Consider the following 25,943-nt stretch of genomic DNA (forward strand, 5'->3'; position numbering starts at 1 on the left):
TTCTTTCCTACAACTTTTGTCTAGTCTCTAGTCACAAGAAGAATTACTCAGGCAACACAAAAATACTGTTATTGCTAAATACTAAGAAAAAATAGCTGCATATTAGAGAAGCTTAAAACAGCAGGAAGATCCTAAGACATTTGGCCAGCATTATATGTCAAGGTGGGCTGGATGGTCCCCAAGAACTTTCTACCTGATGGGACACAGATGGTCATCAGCTCCATATTTACACCTTATTAGGGAGGTCTCCTGGCACTTGCCCAGCACCTGAAGAGCTGTCACCCACTGTGCAATCTTCTAGTTAAACATTCTTAGGAGAGAGCCTTGCCACAAAAACAATGTCCTCAACCTCAAGCTGTGGATGACCTTTTAGCTTCAGTTGCTTTATTAATATATTTTAAACTAAAGATAAAACTTGCAGTTACAAGATTATTCCAGGGCTTCTGACTTTACTTTCTGTCAATTCTTGCAGCCAATATTGCACTGTCCCTTCCCACAGTCCTAATCAGGAGTGATAAGTTATTATGAAAGGCAACTTAGTGCTATAGGAGATGACAACCAGCTATCCTAAATGCATAAAACAACATGTAACTTCAAAGCTTTTGATTTGAAATTTAAAATTATTAAATCTCTGGAATACAGGGTCAATTCATGTTCATAAGCTTTATTTCCAATAAGTCTAAAATTCTGAAAAGAAGATGAATACATACATACAATAATATAGTTGGACATTCATTATTTTCCTTAAAATATATGAAATGTGATATTTTAATTTGCTATTGATTACTGAAATCAGAAGCTCCTTTTTATATATCCCCCCAATAAGACTGTGAATCAGTGTTCTAAAAGCTATTTTCTTTGCCTGGGAAAAACTGGAGATGTCATTCAGCCAAAGATGTCAAAGGTTTGCTAGCTATTCAGCCACAGGACTCCCTTTCTCTTAACACATACACAGAAACTGCATTTCTGAAAATTGGGCCAGACAAGAAGATATTCCCATCTGGATATATATGATAATGACGACAAAGAAACTCTGGGAAAGGCTTTGATAATATGTGAGACAAGAATCAAAGAAGATATAAGATGAAGGAGAAGAAGTGGGGGGAGTAGCTCAGCAACAATTTAGAATGAAGAGGCAACAGACAGTCACAGTTTAAAGTCTCAGTGGGACCTGCAGAGAGAATCTGTGACAATCATCTGTCCCTACCCCTGCAGCTTAAAACAATTAATATATGGCTGTGATTACTATTCAATTATCATCACCCTGTTACTATTACTTTTGAGGTAGGAATTTATGGCTTACTTTCCTCTGGAAATAAGAAAGTAGTAATTTTATCTGAAATGAAGCTCAGGTGATAACTTTGGCACCTGTGTGTATAGTTAACTGGCTTTCATGCAGTACCTAAATGTCAGGGCAGTACAGTAGAAAAGAGAGATGTCCTGAGTCTTAATAGAATTCATATTAACTAGACAAATGGAGCCCTTTCAGATTCTGTGTTTTTTACTAACATTGAAATTTTAACATCAAGAATTGGAAGGAAGTGAATATTAAACAGAAAAAAAATGGTATAGTAAAAAAATTCATCTGATGATGTTCTATCAGCTTTTCTGATTGATATTAAGGGTATAAATTAATCACATGATCAAATAAGCCTATTTTTAACACCAATAGGTTTTCCTGTAGTTGAATATGTAAATTCTTAAATGTAACAAATCTAGGCTAATCCTAGGATTAAATTCAGCTGAAAAATTCTGGTTTCACTCACCATGATCCAATGTTTAGCTCCATAGTTGATGGGGCTCAGAAAGACATGTATTTAGAGATGCACAAATTAGCCTAGATGAATTGATACTCCAGAATTTTTCAATTCCATTTGCTCAAAGTCAGACAGACACACCGTAAGTTAGAATTTGTAAGAAGGTAAACGGCATTGATGAAAATAGAAAGAAAAAACATATACAGACATTCACTTGAAAAAGTAAACAGTAGAAAAAATAAGACAGGTCTCCAACAAAGTAATCATCAAGAGCAAACTGCCACACCATTGAGATTTGACAAAGGATAGCATGGAATGTGTTGCAAGATAATAATAGAAAGTAAGCTATAATAAGCAGGGTTTTTTCAGCGTAAAGGGAAAATAATATGCTCTGCAAGTCTTTAGAAATGTTTCAAATAAAGCTCTGTAATTTGAGAAAAGAACAAACAGAAAGAAAATGAGTAAGAGGTCTCAGTTCTCTCCCAGTTCCTTTCACATGTGGACAACACAGCAGTTTGTATCTATCCCTGTAAAAATATGGGTGTCTGCAATTTAAAAAAAAATTACAGAATTCTCATCTCTTTTCACTTGCTCAGTGCTTTAAAATCATATCAATTATGGTCAACTTTATTAATTTCACTTTATCATATATTAAAGAAATTTGATATCAAATATATTTGTACTTTAATGATGACAATTCCCACTTATAATATGTATACTTTAGGCAAATACAATTTTAACTCCCAGACTCAGATTTTATTTCTGTAAAATGAGAACTTTACAGAGCTGTTAGAAAGTCAGAGATAACATATGTTTCCGGACATGTTATGTGGGTATGGTAATGGTTAGTCCACCAAACTGCTAATGCATGGGCAAATAATTTTAATGAGAATTTTAAAGGTACTGTCTCTAGTATCTACCAGATTCTTTCACAGGTCTGAGGCAAATAATTTTCAAAATGCTAAGTTGCCTACACTGCTGTTCTAAGTCCTGCTTAAAAATGTTTAATAGCTAATTTTTGAGCACTATTATGTGCAGATTTATGTTTTAGAAAGCTCACAATATCGCTTACTCCAATCATATCATTTAAGACTGAAAGCGTTGAAGTAGACAAATTAAGGCTTTTCAGATAAATATACAAACCATGTGCAATTTTCCAGGAAAATGCAACGTTTATAACAGGAGTAATCACAAGTTAAAGTTATTTTGTAGAGAAAAAAAAAATAAGTCAATTCATTTCAGGAAATATTTACCAAATGTCTACTGTGCAAAGGCAGTTAAAATTAGAAGTGCAAGAATAGTGCTGTGATATGTATAGTCCAGAGAATTGACCCTTCCTTATCTATTCTCGGGGTCACTGCTAATCAACATTTAGTCAGCAGATAAGCATGTAGCGGAATCATGTTTGCAGATGTCACAAAATGGAACACCTCTAGAAGAGTCTGTGGAACTACCATAGTAGAATAAGCGAAATGCAAAATGCATTAGGAAGCTGAAGATGTGCCCCAAACCTAGAAGTGATGGAGTGATACCATATAGCCAGGCAAAAGCCAGGCTAAAGATTTAAGTCAAGCACAACTGTGGTCAGATATGTTCTATCTTAATTTCTGTGAATGAATGTGTGGTTTCCTTCCCTGAAGACCTGGTAAAACAGCATTGTCCTCATACTCATATATATAAAAATAAAAATAATAATTAAACGGAACACTGGGAATACCAAGCAACTGGAACTCTCTTATACTGTTGGTGGGCATATAAATTAATAATAACCATTTTGGAAAAATATTTCACAGTATATATACCCTATGACCTAGCAATTCTACACCTAGGTATATACCTAGCGAAATGAATGCTTATGGCCACCAAAAGACATGTATGAGAATATGTATAGCAACTTTATTTATAATAGCCCAAAACTGAAAATAGCTCAAACATCCATCAATAGTAGGATGGGCAAATAATGAAATACTACACAGCAATAGAAAATAACTAGTGATACATTCAAAGCATAGATAAATCTAACAGACAAATGCTGAGTGAAAGAAGCTAAACAATAAAAAATACATGCTGCCATGATTCCATTTATATGGGGTTCAAGGACAGACAAAAGTGATCTGCGACGATAAAAATCAGGACAGTATACGCATCCTTGGAACACTCTTGGAAGAGGCCTATCGACTGGGAAGGCGAATGAAGGTTTTTTCTAGTGATGGAAATGCTCTGTATCATGATCTGGGTGGTGTTTACAAGGATATACACATACGTTTATATATATATAGAGAGAGAGAGAGAGAGAGACAGAGAGACAGACAGAGAGACGGAGAGACAGAGAGAGGGAAAGAAGGAAGTGCAATCTCCTACCTGTCCTCAGGCTCTGGGGATCATACTTTGTGTAAGCTACAAAGAACCACCTCATTGCAGGCAAGGTTGTTTGTGTGTGTGTGACTGGGGTAAGAAGGAAAGTTAACTAGGAAAACTGGCTAATAAATATGTAAATTTCTATTTTGCCAATTAGCAAAGACCAATATTTTAGCCCTTATCTATTGTCTTCTATTTGTTGTGCTTTTGTGTTCCTCCCCCAGATTCCCAGAGATCCATCTCCCTAAGACATTTGTCTGAAATGTCATGCTACACCTCACAGAGCCTAGCAAAACTGGACAGGTACATGTAGATGTTCCAATCTTGTTCATAATAATCATAATAAAAACATTTGTTGATTACCATTCTATACCTCACGAAATAATTAATCCTCCTACCAATGCTATAATGTAGGTATTTTTATTCCAAGTCTACAGATGAAGAAACTGAGACTCAGAGACTTCCTGTGAATTATAAGTGGAAGAGCAGGGCCTCAGATGCTATATACAAATCTCACATTCTCTGCCACAGTCACTTCCAACTGTTACAGTGGACTGATTATAAAACATATGCTTAGACTGCCTTTCTAGCTGGATTTTCTTCACCACGCCTCTGCCCTGAGTGATCTATTTCGTGCCCCTGCCAATATCAAAGGCCACACTTATCAACCAAAATTCCCACAGTTCTGTGGTAAACATGGCTCAAGTCCTCATGAAGAGCCAATGTCCATGTAGTGCACATGGTGGTTTGCAGTTTCACAGCCTTCTAAATGGTCTCTATCACTTCTCAGTGTATCCTCAGATTAAGTCAGGTCAAATGAATCTGCTCAGGACTTTTCAGTCATTCCCTTGGTGTAATATGTCATCTCCTATCCAATTATTTATTTTTAAATTTATAATATAATTAGGAATAGTTTTTTATATATATACATAATGGTCCCTTTATTCTGAACATCTCTTAAGCTATTTATAAAATCACAAATTTGAATTTTGTTCTTTCTTGATGATGTCTAGAAAGACAATTCAAGCTCTCTTAGGATAGCCAATTATTTTCTGTACTATGACCAAAGTAGATTGGTGCTTTGGTGATAGTATGCCACTGATTCATGTCCACAGAGAGAGACACTTCTCTGGGAAGAATCCATCATCTTATTTTACAATCTGCATTGAATAACACTGTCAGCCTACAAGTTTTTGACAGTTCCACATCCTTTCCTCACCTAATTCTACTTGACAGCTAAAAGTAGACCACACTTACAGAACATCACCATGTTTTTAAGTGGCATGGGCATTTCTTTCACATGATGATCTGTCAGAATTAACTCACATATAAGTAGAATATCCTTTCATGTTGGCAAATTCATATTCATCATTCACTTATTGTAGACAGCTAAACAATGCAGTATCTCATAGCAGCCTTATTATTGCATAATTATACCCTTGATTAAACCTTTCCTAGAGGACTGAGTCTAGTTGTGAGTGCTTTAAAAACTTGAGAAAAAGGTATTTTAAAGAGATAAGCTACCAACAGAGACTGGGAAAGCACTGATTAATGGAATGAAGGGTTTTGGAGGAAGGTGCATGTCACTGCAGGTGTACAAGAAACCCTCCTGGGTTTAAATTTGATTCCATAATTTATTGTCTCATCTTAAAACCATAGCCTCAGTTTACTCATCTGTAAAATTTTTGGTAAAAATTAGGTGAGTCAGTGTTTAAACTGTGGCACAAAAAACTCAGCAGGTAGTTAGTTACAAGATAAATAGATCTCTTCACTTGCAAGAATTTTCCTTGACCAAATTAGATCCAATATGTCTTTAATCCTCACATTCCTGTGCTCTCTTCTGAGGACAGAAAGACACAGGGGGTAATAGATGCTGCTGTTGAAGGTAACAATTTATGAGCTGCACTAAGCAAACCTTCTTAGAAGAAGCTTATTTATTTACTTATTTTTTAATTATCTTTACTGGAGTATAATTCCTTCACAATACTGTTAGTTTCTGTTGTACACCAAAGTGATTAGCTATATGCATACATATATCCCCATATCCCCTCCCTCTTGAGCCTCCCTCCCATCTTCCCTATCCCACCTCTCTAGGTCATCATAAAGCACCGAGCTGATCTCCTTGTGCTATGCTGCTGCTTCCCACCAGCCAACTATTTTACATTCGGCAGTGTATGTATAGTCGATGCTACTCTCACTTTGCCCCAGCTTCCCCCTCCCACCATGTGTCCTCAAGTCCATTCTCTATGTCTACATTTTTGTTCCTGCCCTGCAACTAGGTTCATCAGTACCATTTTTTTTTTTTTAGATTCCATATATATGTGTTAGCATATGGTATTTGTTTTTCTCTGACTTACTTCACTCTGTATGAAAGACTCTAGGTCCACCCACCTCACTACAAATAACTCAATTTCATTTCTTTTAATGGCTGAGTCATATTCCATTGTATATATGTGCCACATCTTCTTTATCTATTCATCTATTGATGGACAGTTAGGATGGTGCCATGTCCTAGCTATTGTAAATAGTGCTGCAGTGAACATTGTGGTACATGTCTCTTTCTGAATTATGGTTTTCTCAGGGTATATGCCCAGTAGTGAGATTGCTGGGTCATATGGTAGTTCTGTTTTTAGTTTTTTAAGGAACTTCCACACTGTTCTCCATAGTGGTTGTATCAATTTACATTCCCACCAACAGTGCAGGAGGGTTCCATTTTCACCACAACCTTTCCAGCATTTATTGTTTCTAGATTTTTTGATAATGGCCATTCTGACTGGCGTGAGGTGATACCTCATTGTAGTTTTGATTTGCATTTCTCTAATAATTAGTGATGTTGAGCATATTTTCATGTGCCTCTTGGCTATCTGTGTCTTTCTTGGTGAAATATCTATTTAGGTCTTCTGCCCATTTTTAATGAGATTGTTTGCTTTTTTGATATTGAGCTCTATGAGCTGTCTGTATAGTTTGGAAATTAATCCTTTGTCTCTTGTTTCATTTGCAAATATTTTCTCCCATTTGGGGGTAGCTTTTTGTCTTATTTATGGTTTCCTTTGCTGTGCAAAAGCTTTTAAGTTTAATTAAGTCCATTTGTTTATTTTAGTTTTTATTTCCATTACTCTAGGAAGTGGGTCAAAAAAGATCTTGCTGTGGTTTATGTCAAAGTGTGTTTTTCCTATGTTTTCCTCTAAGAGTTTTATAGTGTCTGGTCTTACATTTAGGTCTTTAATGCATTTGGAGTTTATTTTTGTGTATGGTGTTAGGTAGTGTTCTAATTTCATTCTTTTACATGTAGCTGTCCAGTTTTCCCAGCACCACTTATTGAAGAGGCTGTCTTTTCTCCATTGTATGTTCTTGCCTCCTTTGTCATAGATTAGGTGACCATATGTGTGTGGGTTTATCTCTGGACATTCTATCCTGTACCATTGATCTATATTTCTGTTTTTGTGCCTGTACCATACTGTCTTCATTACTGTAGCTTTGTGGTATACTTTGAAGTTGGAGAGCCTGATTCCTCCAGCTCCATTTTTCTTTCTCAAGATTGCTTTGGCTATTCGGGGTCTTTTGTGTTTCCATATAAATTGTAACATTTTTTGTTCTAATTCTGTGAAGAATGCCATTGGTAGTTTGATAGGGATTGCACTGAATCTGTAGATCGCTTTGGGTAGTATAGTCATTTTCACAATATTGATTCTTCCAGTCCAAGAACATGGTATATTTTTCCATCTGTTTATGTCACCTTTGATTTCTTTCACTGGTGTTTTACAGTTTTCTGAGTACAAGTCTTTCGCCTCCTTAGGCAGGTTTATTCCTAGGTATTTTATTCTTTTTGTTGCAATGGTACATGGGAGTGTTTCCTTAATTTCTCTTTCTGATTTTTCGTTGTTGATGTATAAGAATGCCAGAGATTTCTGTGCATTAATTTTGTACCCTGCGACCTTACCAAATTCATTGATTAGTTCAAGTAGTTTTCTGGTGGCATCTTTGGGATTTTCTATGTATAGTATCATGTCATCTGAAAATAGTGACAGTTTTACTTCTTTCCCAACTTGTATTCCTTTTATTTGTTTTTCTTCTCTGATTGCCATGGCTAGAACTTCCAAAACTATGTTGAATAAGAGGGGTGAGAGTGGGCTCTTGTCTTATTCCTGATCTTAGTGGAAATGCTTTCAGTTTTTCACTATTGAGTAGGAGGCTTGCTGTGGGTTTGTCATATATGGCCTTTATTATGTTGAGGTAGGTTCCCTCTGTGCCCATTTTCTGGAGAGTGTTTGTCATAAATGGGTGTTGAATTTTGTCAAAAGATTTTTCTGCATCTATTGAGATGATCATATGGTTTTTATTCCGTAATTTGTTAACGTGGTGCATCACACTGTTGACTAGCATACATTGAAGAATCCTTGCATCCCTGGGATAAATCACACTTGATCATGGTGTATTATCCTTTTAATGTGTTCGTGGATTCTGTTTGCTAGTATTTTGTTCAGTACTTTTGCATATATGTTCATTAGTGATATTGGCCTATAATTTTCTTTTTTGTGATATCTTTTTCTGGTATCGGTATCAGGGTGATGGTGGCCTTGTAGAATGAGTTTGGGAGTGTTTCTCTCTCCTCAATTTTTTGGAAGAGTTTGAGAAGGATCAGTGTTAGCTCTTCTCTAAAAGTTTGATAGAATTCACCTATGAAGCCATCTGGTTCTAGACTTTTGTTTGTTGGAAGATTTTAAATTATGGTTTCAATTTCATTATTTGTGATAGGTCTGTTTATATTGTCTAATTCTTCCTGGTTCAGTCTTGGAAAATTGTACCTTTCCAAGAATTTGTCCATTTCTTCATGGTTGTCCATTTTATTGGTATAGAGTTGTCTGTAGTAGTCTGTTATAATCCTTTGTATTTCTGCTGTGTCAGTTGTGATTTCTCCTTTTTCATTTCTAATTTTATTGATTTACATCCTCTCCCTTTTTTTCCTGATGAGTCTGGCTACGGGTTTATCAATTTTGTTTATCTTCTCAAAGAAACAGCTTTTAGTTTTATTGATCTTTGCTACTGTTTTCTTCATTTCTATTTCATTTATTTCTGCTCTCATCTTTATGATTTTTTTTCTTCTACTGACTTCTTGGGTTTTCTTTGTTCTTCCTTCTCTAGTGGCTTTAAGTGTAGAGTTAGATTGTTTACTTGAGATTTTTCTTGTTACTTGAGGTGAGATTGAATTGCTATAAACTTCCCTCTTAGAATTGCTTTTGCTGCTTCCCATAGGTTTTGGGTTGTCGTGTTTTCATTGTCATTTGTTTCTATGTATTTTTGATTTCTCTTTTGATTTCTTCAGTGATGTCTTGGTTATTTAGTAGTGCACTGTTTAGCCTCCATGCATTTGTATTTTTACAGTTTTTCCTGTAATTGATTTCCAATCTCATAGCATTGTTGTTAGAAAAGATGCTTGATATGATTTCAATTTTCTTAAATTTTCCAGGGCTTGATTTGTGACCCAAGATGTAATCTATCCTCGAGAATATTCTGTGTGCATTTGAGAAGAAAGTGTATTCTGCCACTTTTGGGTACAATGTTCTATAAATATCAATTAAAACTATCTGGTCTATTGTGTCATTTAAAGCTTGTGTGTCCTTATTTATTTTCTGTTTGGATGATCTCTCCATTGGTGTAAGTGGTGTGTTAAAGTCCCCTACTATTATTGTGTTACTGTTTATTTCTCCCTTCACGGTTGTTAGCATATGCCTTATGTATTGAGGTGCTCCTATGCTGGGTGCATAAACATTTATAATTGTTATATCTTCTTGGATTGATACTTTGATCATTATGTAGTGTCCCTCCTTATCTCTTGTAACAGTCTTTATTTTAAAGTTTATTTTATCTGATACAAGTATTGCTACTCCAGCTTTCTTTTGATTTCCATTGGCATGGAATATCTTTTTCCATCCCTTCACTTATGGTCTGTATGTGTCCCTAGGTCTGAAGTGGATCTCTTGTATACAGCATTTATATGGGTCTTGTTTTTGTATCCATTCAGCCAGTCTGTGAAGAAACTTTTATAAGTAAAATGCCATCTAGGGACCCTGCTTTGTGTCATTTATTTTTCTAATATTGGGGCTGGACTTGAACAAGTCTCTCTGTCACAAATCAATTTACCATTTTCTCCTAATTATGGAATTTTGCTTCTCAAAGAGACTTTACTGGATCATTTGCCTCTTTAAATGTTTTTTTCAGGTCTTCACTAAAATCTCAAAAGAAGACTTTATTATCTTCATCAGCAAACCTGAGTTTCCTTCTAAATAAAAGGTTTGGCTTTTCTCATTTGTCTGTGGAGATGGTTTTCTTACCTTCTATCGCTACTGTCTGTGTCTTAATAAAAAAAGAATGAAAGGCTCTCCTGCAGATATTTTTAAGTATACAATTAAAGTAATAATTTGGGAGTTTGTTTTCATTAACACTTCCTATACAGCCATGGAGTCCAGGCACTGCCACTGAGATGCTGTATAACCTTGAAAATGTCATGAGGCTCCCTGTGCCTCACTTCTCTCGTCTGTAAAATGGATAAAACATTAGTAATAAAAGTATCTACTCTATAAGGATTATTCTGAGGAATAAACAAGTATCTATAAAACATTTAGTATAGTGACTGCCATATGGTAAGCGTTTAATAAATGCCAGCAATAGATGCATTTAATAACAGAAAATACTTTTAAAACACTTAGCAACTAGTTTTATTCATTTTAAATGCTTAATATAAAGAATATTATGTAGTTTCGTTTTTCTTTGTTTTGTTTCCAACACTAGATGCTCTTAGCTTCTAAGGAAGCTCTATCTGGTGCATAGTAGACACCAAATACATGTTAAGTTTGTAAGTTAATGATGCAAAAAAAAGTAAAAGAAATATTTCAGCTGTTCAAATGTAAAGTCTTTATGATGTCACCAATGATTCAAATGTGTTCTGCACTTAATAGTGATGCATTCAATAGGAAGAAATCTGCCATATAACAAAAGGGACACTTATCTCCGGATACTTATTTGGGAAGAGATAACTAAACAGAAAATTCATAGTTCTGAGCATTTTGTGAGATAGTGTTTAGAATGTCTCCCTTCTAGTAACTTTAGTAGTACAAAGACTAGGTATTTTTAAACAAAATGGGATAACATTGATAACGCAGCTGATTTAAAGAATGCATTTAAAGACATGCTATTCTGAAACACATTTATTAACCCTACTGCCAACAAAGTGCTATAAGTAGAGTTTTAATTAAGACTAACCAAAGGTATAAAAATCATGTGAAATTACCTGATCACTTATTTATGTTAACATTATTGGTAAAGATGTACCCTTTTCCTCTCTTTAAATGACAGATTACTACAGCAAATCTCCTTATTTGTAGCAAACCTGTACTTTATTGCAAACTATTTCATTTTATATATATATATATATATATATATATATATATATATATATATAAAGGTATTTTTTAGCACTGAACTTCATATGAGACTGCAATTAAAATTATTCTACTTAATTGCCATTCTAACTACTGGAGTTGAGCAACAATGGAAAGGATCGTTGTGTGAAATATTTAGTTTCCTGACTTGGATGGGTTTAGTAAGAATGAACTATTTCTAAAGAATACTATAGAAACAATAGCAAAATCTGTATTAGATGGGAGTTTGCACTCAATATGTTCTGAAGTATCTTTCATCTAAATAATTCTAACTTTGAATCTATAACTTTACTGGATATTAAGCTCTAGTTCTTTTATATAATTAAATCTGTACTGAAGAATTAGAAGCAAATCATATATAACATGTAATCCAATAGTCATATTAGATTTTATTCATGTACTTACAAAATGATTCCATGAGAATATTCATAAATGATAATGATAAAGCCTAAATGATTATTTTTCTTTGATCCTCTTTTATTTTTTCCCTCTGAAGGGTTTTGTTTATTTTTTTTTTCCTCTGACAATTCTAGTCCAGCTTTTCCATCTTGAGCTATCAGGATTTCTACTAGAAACAGCATTTCCCTTTCAAAAGAATATAGGTCAACCTCATTTAGCAATGTTCAAAGTGTACACATTTATTTCAATGACTTGCATGAATTGTGTGTGTGACTCCATTGACATTTGGTCAGTTAACGTGCATTATTGAAGTAGGGCCTGCTAGTTGCTCTATTATTGTGTAACCTTCTGTCTCCCTCACTACATACCTAAAGTAAATATTCATTTCTGAAAAGAACTGCTATAATAGTATTTAATGGTATTTTCTGAGCATTTACTAGTATTGCCTTTCTTTGTTGCTAAACTACCTTGCATTTATCTTCTTACCTTTCCTCCCACTGAGTATAAACAAACCTCAAGGCAAACTACTGCCGTGCACGTCCATTTTACCAGCAAAGGGAAGAAAAACAAAATAGTTTTAATCTTAATCAACTAAATTCAACAAGCATTTATTGAGCACTCATTTCATGCCAGGTGCTGAGCCAGGAATTGCAATTAGTTTCTATCCTTAAAGAGTTTAGCAGGGGAAGTGGGTATATAAAAATAAAAACACTGTAATGTAATAAGCGCTAAAATATATTTTTAATGCAATGTATGATGGTCTACAAGAGTCATTTTAGCATAGTGGCATAGTGGTTAAAAACATGGACTCCAGAGGACTGCATTGCCTGGGTTTCAATCCCAGCTGTGACACTTACTACCTGTATGACTTTGGGCAAGTAACTTAACCTTGCTGTGCCTCAGGGTTTTAACCTATAATGGGTATAAAATTAATACCTACAGACTCCCTTGGTACCTGCAGGGGATTGGTTCCAGGACCTCCTCAGATACCAAAATCCGCAGATGCTCAAGTCCCTTATATGAAATAACATAGTACAGTCAGCCCTCTGTATTCACAAGTTCTGCATCCAAGAATACAAAGAACTGACTGTGTTTCATAGTGTCATTATAAGTTAATATTTATATTAAATATAAATGAGTTAATATTTATAAAGTTCTTAATATAGTATTTGGCCCATATTAGGTTCCATATAAGTGTTTGTTGAATAAAATATTGGAGGGTTAATTAATTGCTTAGGAGGTAAGAGCAATATTCATCCCAGTGGGATATTTATGAAAAATACTTCAGAGAACAGGTATTACTTAATAAAAGCCTTTAAGGATGAATCAAATTTTACAAAAAGGACAAGAAGGAGAAAGCATAAAGAAGGATACATGGGTGTGTCAAGTCCTTAGAACACCTAGTAAAGGGCTAGCAAAGGGCTTTCTACAAACAGAAGAAAACTTTCATTAAAAAGAGCAAATGAAAATAAGTCTGATCAGGAGGATGGGAACAAGTTGTGAAGGAACAAGCTAAAGACTTAAAATTTCAATGATCAGGCAATGGAGAGCTTTTAAACTTAGTGAGCGGAATGATTAGGTTTGTATTTTAGAAAGACAGTTTCATTTATAGTATGGAAGATGAATTGGCTCAAGAGAGACAGGAGATATGATGATTAGTTAAGAGACCACAGTCTGGGAAGAGACATTCTGGGCCAGAAAAGCAGGATGTTGTTAATGGAGAACGAGGTAAGGCAACATGGCTCCATCCTAGTAGAAGATAAAACCTTTCTCATGATGAAATGACCAATCTCCTCTGGAAGAGAAATTAACATACCCTGTAAAATGCTTAAGCAATTTTCTGATGAATGCTAATGGCTTAAGATTCCTTCTGGGAAACTTTTAACCCACCAATCTAGCTAATTGTTGGTCAAGAGGAATTCCATTTAACCAGATATTCTCTTTTTCTTGTATTTAGTCTAATCGAGATTATTTGATCATTCTTTTTTCCTTTAATAAAATGTCCCAACTAAGAGGGGATTTTAATCTTAGGTTTCCTTCCTTAAAGAAAGCTTGATATAAAATTTGACACATGCCTGTCACCAAATTAGCAGGAAAAAAAAAAAAGACAAAGAAAGCAGAAATTTGGAGGAAAACAATGCCCTTGGTTGGAAATTTCTGAGCTAAAAAGAACTTGCAGGATATCCAGGTAGAGTAAGAGGATGATGAAAGTGGCTACTATTTATTGAGTGGGCTATGTGGAAGATACTATGCCAAATATTTACTTATCATTAAACTTAACAACAATCATGCAATTAATACCATCATTCCCACTTTATGGATGCAAACACTGAAATAAAGAGCTGTTATGAAATGTGTCCTAGGCTACTTAACAAGTAGGTTGCTGAGATGAGATTCATATTCTAATGCCCTGATATTAAGGTCTGTGAAAACTCCATTATGCCAAGCTCACTCTGGTTTCTAGTGGTTAGGAGTGATTATTTATTGCCTGAAATGCAGTTGTTAATGATTTGTAAAAATTATTCATGTCTCTATTAAACATAATATTGAAAGGTTTACTCCATTCTCAAGTCAATTTTTTAAATTAGAACACAGGGCAGCTATATATCAGAATCATCAAGAGCACAGTTTTACACTCAGAAAAATCCAGGTTTGAATCCATGACTTCTAACTTACGGGAACTTAGTGTCCTCATCTGTAAGATGGATATAATGTTTGCCTCACAGGATTACTGTGAGTACTTGACAAGAATTTTGCAAAGTGCATGACAGATAGTAAATAATCAAGAATAGCTCTTACCACTATTACAATTATTTATGATGATTTGGCTTAGAAATACTTTTTTGTGGGGACACATGGCCAGGATCACAGCAAAAATTAAAAGCAAATGACCTAATTGCAAAAAGTTAATTTAACTTCTGAAGATAAGCCTAATAAACATCAGGTAAATGTTTATTTTCTCTCATTCCAATCCAGAAAAGGTACACAGGTCTCGAGTTATCCCATGAAACTATCATCTACTATACATCTTATATTGTGATGCTACTGAGAATCCAAAGGTAAAATACATACTCTGCTTGCAAGGTATTTACAGTCTGGTGGCAAAGAGAGAGGAGTAAACAAATAAGTACAGTGGTAATGTGATGAAGCAATTATTGGATTAATGTCAGGTCACCTTTACTCCTGGGTAATCCAGAGTAGTCAGATTAGTTACAGTGTAGGTTGGTTTGGAAATTCAGTATGAAGCAGGATTAAATTCTGAGTTTGAAACCCAAGCTACAATAGATCTGAATCTCAGATTGGCCTTCGAGTTGACCCAGCATTCTGATTTTCCACTGGGTATGGCATAATCTGGGGTTAGGTCAGCTTTCTATGGACATGGGACAGTTGCTCAGGGCATGAGTGTTAAATTCAGCAGCCTTTGGGTAGGATCCAAGAAACAGAACTACCTGACACTGGCTGATGCGAGTTGGGAGACCAAACATGAAAAGGCCAAGAGGAAGTTCCTTTTGAGTCACATCGTTACACATCTATTAAGCATTTGCTCTGCTCTCAGCTGTGTGATAGCAATAGGTTAGACCAAAAAGGGAGAAAACCATTGATCCCCGCCCTCTAATGACTTGCAATCTAGTTGAGAGGAGAACTAACATACATAAAACTAAAATATCACGTCCCAATCACAATAAATTCAGTACCTGTTACAGCCCAGACATCTTACGTATATTATCTTGTACAAACATGATACAAATCTTGCGAGGTAGGTAAATAATATCTCCATTTTACAGATTAGAAGACTATCTAGAGAGGTTAAGAAGTTAAATACCCTAGAATTGGCATTTTACAAATGGCTCCAGGTGATGCCCACACAGCTCTTCTTCACAAGAAGTACTTAGGCTGTGACAAAGTGAGAGAGTGGCATGGACATATATACACTACCAAACGTAAAACAGATAGCTAGTGGGAAGCAGCCACATAGCACACGGAGATCAGCTCGGTGCTTTGTGACCACCTAGAGGGGTGGGATAGGGAGGGTGGGAGGGAGGGAGACGCAAGAGGGAAGAGATATGGGAACATATGTATATGTATAACTGATTCACTTTGTTATAAAGCAGAAACTAACACACCATTGTAAAGCAATTATATCCCAATAAAGATGTTAAAAAAATAAATAAATCCTAAAGTTATAAAATAAAAAGAAAAAAAGAAGTACTTAGGAATCAGTGAACTTATACTGTGCATCATACAAAATGACTCGGGGACCAGCAGCATTGCTCTCACTTGGGAGCTGGTCAGGAATGAAGAATATTGGGTCCCACCTCAGATGTACCGCATCAGAATCTGTATTTTAATGATGATTCTTTTCCAATTAAATTCTATAATCCTGACACTAAAAGCATATGGACCCTAAAAAGAAAGAAGTTAAAGTGAGATTATCTAATTGATAAAATCCTAATAGAGGAAACAGGACTAAGGTTAAGTAGGATTTGGATTAGCACACAGGAAGGGGAAGGACATTTGGAATTCAGGAAAACAAAGTATTAAAAACACAGGATGGACCTAAATCCAGAGATTCATGAGCTAGTGACAAATTTGAAGAGAAGCTTTTATATCAGACCTCTCCTTTAGGAAGCAACCTAAATCCCTTGGACAAGTCTTTTTCTTCAGTTCCATATCTACAAAATAAGAACATAGAATGAAACTCCTGATTTTATTTCCCACACTGGAGGCATGGTCAGATACTCTCACAGGTGAACCATTTTCAAATGAAAGTGGTCTTTTGATACCATTTCTTTGCTATGCCCAGGCACTCTGATTTGCTATGAACCTACAGAGGTGACTGTGGTGAGATTATTGAAAATTTAATTTTCCTTTTGGTTTTGAAACAGAAAGAATCTTTGACAACACTGTTGACTGGCTCTGAAGTTGTGGCTGGTGTCAGCTCAGCTGAGGGTGCTGGAGGACAGAACAGAGTGTATCAGAAGGCACCGACCTCTGTTCCCCTCCGTGGCCTGAAAGCGGCAAGGCCAAGACAGGATGCACTTGAAACACTCCCAGGACAAGCAGAAGCACAGGCTGAGTGATGCAGTACCTGGATAAAGAGTGGGGACACCTGCACTCAATGATGTACAGGCTGCCACTCTCAGTAAAGCAGTGGCAGACCCAGTGGCAAAGGTCCTAAGGCCAGAGGGCACAGATGCAAATCAAAGGCCACCCTCTGATGGGGAAAGGAGGTTCATAGGGAGGACCTACCCTTGAATGTGATCCCCATGGGGGTGGGGACACATCCAGGCTCTGCACAAAGCAAAAACTTGGCACAAAGAGCAAGGCTCACTTCAGTCTAGGGCCAGAACTCTGAGTGCCATCTTTGGCTTTAACTTCGCCTGAAACTTCTCACCAAATACCCAAAATGCTGACTGCCTTAAGTTGTTTAGTTTGTGTTCTGAATTCCTTTTGTATGACAGATCAATGTTTTTCTTACAGTTTTTAAAACTTTCAGGTGTAAGTTGGCTCATGTTAATTTAGCAAGTATGTCATCTGAACTTTAAAGAGTTCTGTTCATCAGGTCCCAAATTTTCAATGGTGAAAACTTGTGAGATTTTTTGGAGAGAGATGTTTAGTTTAAAATCTAGAAGTTCCAATATGATGCTCTCCTAGAGGTTAAGACAGATATTTTGAACAAAGCAAATTGCAATTAATAAGTTTATTTTAACTGATGCAAACTAAAGCACTAGATATATAACAGTTGTGATGTAAGGATTGAACTGAGAGAAATAAAGGGGGACAACAACTAAGAAATTTCCTATTTTGTAAGTAGCTGTGCAAAATCATCAGCTCCTAGACTTGCATAAATTAGTTCTGTTATTCCCTCTCTAAATTCCCCAGAGTTGGCAGTATCCCACTAGCCCCTCAGTTTGCTCTTAAATGTCACTAGAACCTCTGCTCAGAATTACAACCTAATTACAACATACACATTTGGGGATACTTTTATGTTAAGAATTTGTGCAAATTTAACAACTGAAACCAGATGAATTGAAGCAAGGAGAACCACATGAGAAACATAATGTAGATGCAGAGATTAAAAAAACAGGCAATATTCCCTACATTTTCTCCTTTAGCATTGTTTATCAAGGCTGCACACTACAATAATGGTGACTAATGTTGCATTGTATAATGGAAAATGATTGAGTGATATATTAGAGCAGTAGCTCCACATCTGAGTGTGTACTTAACAGCTTGGCTGGTTTTACTATGTGCCATAATTACAAATACTGAGCTGGCAGGTTTAGCTAAAAATGGTTAAGAAAGAAATCACTGAAATAAAATGCAACATGGCTAAATCATCTTAATCTTAATACTACTTCCCCCTGTTATCACACAAAATGACTTTGCTGCTCTTCAGCAAAATGATTTTCATATAAAATTTCACTTAGTTCGTACAACAGTTCCATGGGTGTCCTGCTAATCAAAGAACAAAACACAATGCCCTTATACTGGTGGAGCAAAAATAGCACTCACAATGGCTTCCACACTGTCCGACTTGTTATGACTAAAAACCTACCATCACTAAAAACTGTATCTGTGAGGCAATATAAAATGAGGATTTAGCTAGAGTTTATATTCTAGGTCCTAAATAAAGTCATTGCTCAAGGTGAAAGAAAGTCTTTTACTTCCTTGTAGGGCACTCATTTCAAACCAATCCTCACCTCCTCTAATCTGTGACAAAGAGGGAGGCACCAGCTCCTTAACTTCAATTCCTTCCAACAATACAATCTAGCAAGAAAAAAATAATAATAATAACATTCCAGAAAGTAGAACTTACAGTAAATATGTAATAAACTAATTACATTTACCTAATGATTTTCATTATATAATTGGGCATGCAGTCCCTGCCAAATGTTTAAAGCCTAAAAGTGGTTTTAAAAGGTATCAAAATATAGCATTTCTGTAAGATATATATAAACATATGTATACATGTATAATATGTTTATATATATTTATTAGAAAATAATTATTGATAAAGTCATAGTGCTGAAATATGTAAAACAGTACTATGTTTCTCTAAGTTAAAAATGTAAATGCCAGTAACGCATATATAAAATAGCTCCAATATATGGCTGTATAATCATTCTTCTTGCCCTATCCATTGTTTTCCCAGGATTGTTACAATTCCCTAAAGCTTGAATAATTTTATATGATTTTTCACATACTTTCAGGCAGCATTAATAGTACCAATTCTACTTTTAAAATAATTTCTCTTTTTTCCTTCCTTTCTTTAGCACTACCCTTTAGTTCACCACCTTTGAATTTTCCAGATAAATATATCTGGTAATAATTGAAATTCATAATTTTCTGGTTGAAATGAACGATCAAACCTACAATGTGTTTCAACAAAATATTTATACAGTCAACTAATGTGATGTTCACATTTTAATGAGTAGATAAACTGTAATAATACTATCTCTTGTTTACCTTAAAATCACAACTTTACAAAATACACAGTATTGGTTCCAATGTATATTTTTGTTTTTAACTTCTGAAAGATAGACAGATAGATAGATGATAGATAGAACATTCTATATATCTAAAGGCCATCATATCCAATTTTTATTATGCACTTAGGAGGGATCTACTTGAACATTTCATCATCTACAACCTGGTAAATGCCTAGTAAAGATTATAAGAAAGCAAAAATATGAGTAATCTCCTAAATTCATCATAAAATTTATAATCTAATGTTTTGTTTATAAAGAGTTGGCAAAACAAAGAAATGTTTGTTAAATGTAGAAGTTATTTTATCATTTTTAGACTTTGCTGATAATTACCCTAACTTATATATCACAAAAAGAAGGAAGATGCATTCAGGACCACAGCTAATGACAGAAGAAATAAGATCAAGATGGAGACATAATACCTCCAAATTCTGAAAGGAGATGCTACTCCTTAGGGTTAAATTGGTAACAACTGATAATTTGCATACGCTTGGAACTCTTATTTATTAGATTGTAGGGAAAATACTAGTCAATTCTAAAAAGTTAAACAGTTATACCCTTGTATTTGAAATTAGTATTAGCAGGAGAAAATAGTCTCCCCAATTAAGGTAATTTAATATTTTAAATGGATCAAAATGATTCCCAATAGAGGACATGCTAAATGACCGCTTGCTTATTGACAACAAGAACTTCAGCTAGAACCTCAGAGACTATCATTAATGTTATCTCAATTTAAGCCCTATTGGGTTCATCAGTATGCTTATACAAGATAACATTGATATGTAGCAAAGAGGGAATTCAGATGTTCAATTTTATATATTTTTTAGAAGTTATTTTTAAAAGTAAGTCAGTTACAAGAAGCACTGAATTACTTCATAAGCATTTGATGAGAACCTACTGGTTAGACCAGCAAAGTATGTTACATTTTTTTCCAATAAAATAACTTTATCAGAGGAAGATGAATCTTTAACTACAGATGTCTGCGATTAAAGTGCAAATCACTTAACCAAAAGTACAGAATGCCTTTGAATTTTTGTGTTTGGCCTTAAAAACCAATTAGTACTCTATAACTTATCTTTTTATTTTAATATAAATAGATGTGTTAATCTAGGTCCTCTGAGAAGCATATGCCAAAACAGGATTAAATGTGGAACAGAATTATGAGAAGAAATGAAGGGAATTGGGAAGGAACCTGAGGGAGGCCAGGAGGGCTGTCAGACCACATCCTGGTCTGGTCCTTGTGAAGGAAAGTGGGAAGGAAGGGAGGTTGAGTGGAAGAGTCTTAGAAGGCAGTGCAGTTCTAAGGAAGTTTGACAAAGACAGTGGAAGTCCTTGAGCTAAAGTCACCTTTCAGAGAAGTCCTCCATTTCTAAGATATGTGCCAGCCTTATCCCTGCTCTGCTTAGCCATTGGCTGGGAGCAGCCCAGACAAAGTGTGGGAAATAGGATCACTACAAAACTAGACCTAATCATAAGATTATACAATGCTTCCCCTCCCCACACCTTATTATGAGGGCTTCTGTATAATAACAGAGGATTACAGCTGGAAGAACTGAAAGGCTCAGGTTCTATTTAAGAAGGAATTTCTAGGGGAACCTAAAGATAACAGGGGAGTAAAAAAAAAGCTAAAGGAAATTGAAGTTTCATATATCTACAGTTATAGCAAACATTAAAGATAGCCAAATTCTGGGGTCTGGATCAAAATGGCAAAGCAGGGAGATCCCTCTTCAATGGGCACACCAAAATTACAACTACTTGTAGAGAAGCTATCTCTGAGAGAGACCCAAAGAAATCAGACAAGATTTTCTACAACTAAAGATATAAAGAAGAAGCCAAAATGAAATGGGTAGAAGAGGCAAAGAAGCCAACTAACAGGGTCCACACTCTTGGTGCAATGACCTACAAGTAGAAGGAAAATCCCAACTCAGAGGTCCTCCCTGAGGAATAAGCAGTCTAATCCCCACATTGAGCTCCCCAGCCCAGGGGTCCTGTACCAGGAAGACAACTTTCCAAAATTTATGGCTATTAAAATCTGTGGGAATTATATTTGGGAGAGCTAGAGGGCTGTAGAAAACCAAGTCTCCATTCTCAAAGGACATGAACAAAATCTAACTTGATCCAAGTACCAGCACAGAAAGAGCACTTTGAAAGATGCTGGGGTCAGGCCCACTTTCTGATCTTTGAAAGGGTCCTGGAGGAGCAGATGGCAGCTGGGACTAAGATGCTGGGGAAAACCAATTTTGTGATCTTGTCTATCATGTTGAGACTGGAATTAACGGACACCATTTTGGAACTCTCCCTCTAGCTGATCTGTGTGCTCACAGAAATTTCACACCACAAGGCATCATGGCCAGCCACACTGGGAGACTAGGCTGTCCACAAATGTACCTGTAGCAGTCACGCATACCTGGAACTCACAGCCAGCAATGTCAGGGACCTGTTCTACCCACTAGCATAACTGCAGAAACTGTACATGGCAGAACCTTGCAGCCAGCTAGGCCAGGGAACAGCCACACATACCTGCACACCAGCAGTAGTCATCCCCATCACAACAAAAAGATGCATACAGCCTACATAGGGAATATCCCTGAAGCATCTGGCTCTAGAGAGGAGTATGCTGCTGGATCCCATAGGACAATTCCTACCTAAGGCTACTTCACCAAAACTGGGAGATTGAACAGACATACCTAATACAAATAAACACTAATAATTAGACAGTATGAGAAGACATATGTTCTAAATGAAAACACAAGACAAAAACCTCAGAAAAAATAACTAAACAAAATAGAGATAAGCAATTTACCCAATACAGAGTTTAAGGTAATGATAAGATTCTCACTGAACTCAGGAGAAGAATGGATGACCACAGTGAGAACTTCAACAAAGAGTTAGAAAATACAAAAAAGAACAAATCACAGCTGAAGAATACAATAACTGAAATGAAAAATACACAAGAGGAAATCAATGGTAGATTAGATGATACAGAAGAACAGACCAGTGATCTAGAAGACAAAGTAGTAGAAATCACTCCAGCTGAACAGAAAAAAGAATTAAATGAGGATAGTTTAAGAGACCTCTGAGACAACAGTAATCATACTAACATTCCATTATAGGGGTCCCAGAAGGAGAAATGAAATAGAAAGCGGCAGAAAACTTATTTGAAGAAATGATAGCTGAAAACTTTCATAACCTGGAGAAGGAAACAGACATCCAGGTCCAGGAAGCACAGATTTCCAAATAAGATGAACACAAAGAGGTCCACACCAATACACATTATAATGAAAATGGCAAAAATTAGAAATTAAAAATCTTAAAAGCAAATAGTTACATACAAGGGAACTCAGATAAGACTATCAGCTGACTTTTTACCCCAAACTTCACAGGCCAGAAGGTAGTGACATGATATATCCAAAGTGCTGAAATTTTTAAAAACCTACAACCAAGTATACTCTAGCTAGCAACATTATCATTCAGAATTGAAGGAGATATAAAGGGTTTTACAGACAAGCAAAAGCCAAAGGAGTTCACCACTAAATGGCCTTACAAGGAATGTTAAAAGGACTTTTCTAAGTGGAAAAGAAAAAGCCACAACTAGAAATACAAAAATTATGAAAGAAAAAAATCTCACTGATAAAAGCAAACATAATCAAGGTAGTGGATCAACCACTTAAAAAACTAGTAGAAGGTTAAAAGACAAACATAGTAAAACCATCTATATCTACAATAAGTAGTTAAGGAATACACAATATAAAAAGATACAAAATATGACATCAAAAACAAAAAATGTGGAAGGAGGGTTAAAAATGTAGAGCCTTTAGAATGCATTCAAACTTAAGAGATCATTAATAGCTATATACATTTGTAATTATATATTATCATCATAGTAACCACAAACCAAAATCTTTAATTATCTATTAAAAAATAAAGAGAAAGGAATCTAAACATAACACTAAAGATAGTTGTCAAATCACAAAGGAAGAGAACAAAAGAAAAAATGAACAAAAAAGAACTACAAGGTCTACGGAGGCTGCAGGTGAGCGCGCGCACGTGCCGCGGCTCCCGCCCGGCTGGGGTGCGCGCGCGCGGGCTCGCGGGGGAAGCGGCTGAGAGCTAGGCTGCGGCGCCTGTCCCCTGTGCTCCGCCCCCTCCTCCTTCTTCGCCGTCGCGGCCGTCGCAGAGGCCCGGAGGGAGGGAGCCGCGTTCCCGCCCGCCGCGCCGCCAGTCTCACCCTCGGTCCCACCGCGTGAGGAGCCAGCCGAGCGGAGCTCTGCGCGGAGACCCGAGCCACGGTCGCCCCTCTGCAGGTGCCTGTGAGGAGGCGCCTGGGCCGCAGCCGAGTCCCGAGCCCAGCGGCCGGGCACTCGCTCTCCGCGCTCCGAGGGGCGGCCCGGCTGGAGGAGGCTGTTGCGGGCCAGGCCTCAGGATGAACCGCAGCCACCGGCACGGAGCGGGCAGCGGCTGCCTGGGCACCATGGAGGTGAAGAGCAAGTTTGGAGCTGAATTTCGTCGGTCTTCACTGGAAAGATCAAACCCTGGAAAGTTTGAGGAGTTTTATGGATTACTGCAACATGTTCATAAGATACCCAATGTTGACGTTTTAGTAGGCTATGCAGACATCCACGGAGATTTACTACCTATAAATAACGATGATAATTATCACAAAGCTGTTTCAACGGCCAACCCACTGCTTAGGATTTTTATACAAAAAAAGGAAGAAGCAGACTACAGTGCCTTTGGTACAGACACACTAATAAAGAAGAAGAATGTTTTAACCAATGTGTTGCGTCCTGACAACCATAGAAAAAAGCCACACATAGTCATTAGTATGCCCCAGGACTTCAGACCTGTGTCTTCTATTATAGACGTGGATATTCTCCCAGAAACACATCGTAGGGTCCGTCTTTACAAATATGGCACTGAGAAACCCCTAGGATTCTACATCCGGGACGGCTCCAGTGTCAGGGTGACACCCCATGGCTTAGAGAAGGTCCCAGGGATCTTTATATCCAGACTTGTGCCAGGAGGTCTGGCTCAAAGCACAGGACTATTAGCCGTTAATGATGAAGTTTTAGAAGTTAATGGCATAGAAGTTTCCGGGAAGAGTCTAGATCAAGTAACTGACATGATGATTGCAAACAGCCGCAACCTCATCATCACAGTGAGACCAGCAAACCAGAGGAATAATGTCATTAGGAACAGTCGGACTTCCGGCAGCTCTGGCCAGTCTACTGACAACAGCCTTCCTGGCTATCCACAGCAGGTCGAACCGAGCTTTGAGCCAGAGGATGAAGACAGCGATGAAGATGACATTATTATTGAAGACAATGGTGTGCCACAGCAGATCCCTAAGGCTGTTCGCAACACCGAGAGCCTGGAATCATTAACACAAATAGAACTCAGTTTTGAGTCTGGACAGAACGGTTTTATTCCTTCTAATGAAGTGAGCTTAGCACCCTTAGCAAGTGGCACAAATACAGAATTTGAAACGCGTGCTCCAGATCAAAAACTCTTAGAAGAAGATGGAACAATCATAACACTATGAAACCATCGCGTCTGAATGTCTTCTGAGTGAGGATGCCGTGGAGACTTGTAAATTTGGCTAGTTTAAAGCATATGTACCTCTGAACCAGTGATCTGGGCTAGGCATGAAAAAACTATATTGCAAGCTTAAAATGTTATTAAAATAGTAGTTTGATAATTAATATAAACTTCAGTGGGTCAGAGGTGAATTTAAGTCTAAAACAAAGGGGCCTTTGCTAATGAAATGATGTGCTTTTGCTATTTTGTCTATAGAGAACTGGATGTTAGAGCACATTCCCAGAACTACACATAAGGACTAGATCATTTCTGTTTGAAGTGGTTGCATATTTAACCTGCTGTGCAGAGCCTGGTTGATTTTTCCTTTAACTGTATATCTTTTAATTCTAACGTGAAGAAATCTGAGTCTATCTTTTGGTACTTTGGGACCTTGGCTCCTATATTCCCCATGTTGTATTTTGATTTTTTAATATTGTTCCTCTGTTGCTAATTGTAGCGAGTAATTTTTTCAAATGCTTTTTTTTTCCTAATTTCTAAGAAATCAAATCAATTGACTGTTTTTAGGGGTTGCTTCCTAAGTTATAAAGCATTGAAGCTATGTTCCTGAATTAAGAAACTCTAACAGTTGTTCAGGTCCGTGTTTGCCCATGGGAGACTCTCTCCCATAACCTCTTCTTGTCCTCATTCCAAATCTCATTAGAAATCATTCCTTTTGTTGTTTGTGTGCATATTTTGTTTGTCTGCCTTTTTACTCTTTTAATGTATTTGAGTAGTGTGAATTATTTTCGTTAAAAAAAAAAATGCACCCAAACTAAGAGATTTTTACACACAGGACAACCTTGTGCACTTTTTATATGAAAATTTTGGGTTTTCCTTAATGGGATTTCTAGGAACACTGCCTACACTTTATGAAAAGTATGTTGTCTTCACCTCTGACAGGTAGAGTGTATCTCGATTAATTT

General features: G+C 36.5%; 1 protein-coding gene across 1 annotated transcript; it reads left to right on the forward strand.

The window, feature by feature from the left end:
- The first annotated feature begins 23,866 nt into the window (after positions 1 to 23,866).
- LOC132531496 (partitioning defective 6 homolog beta-like) lies at positions 23,867 to 25,266 on the forward strand. The gene has a single exon (XM_060169324.1). The coding sequence runs from the start codon at positions 23,867 to 23,869 to the stop codon at positions 24,983 to 24,985; it is 1,119 nt and encodes a 372-aa protein (XP_060025307.1). The 3' UTR covers positions 24,986 to 25,266.
- The last annotated feature ends 677 nt before the right edge of the window (positions 25,267 to 25,943 follow it).

This window comes from Lagenorhynchus albirostris, chromosome 13 (assembly GCF_949774975.1).
Source record: "Lagenorhynchus albirostris chromosome 13, mLagAlb1.1, whole genome shotgun sequence".
Taxonomy (NCBI): Eukaryota; Metazoa; Chordata; class Mammalia; order Artiodactyla; family Delphinidae; genus Lagenorhynchus; species Lagenorhynchus albirostris.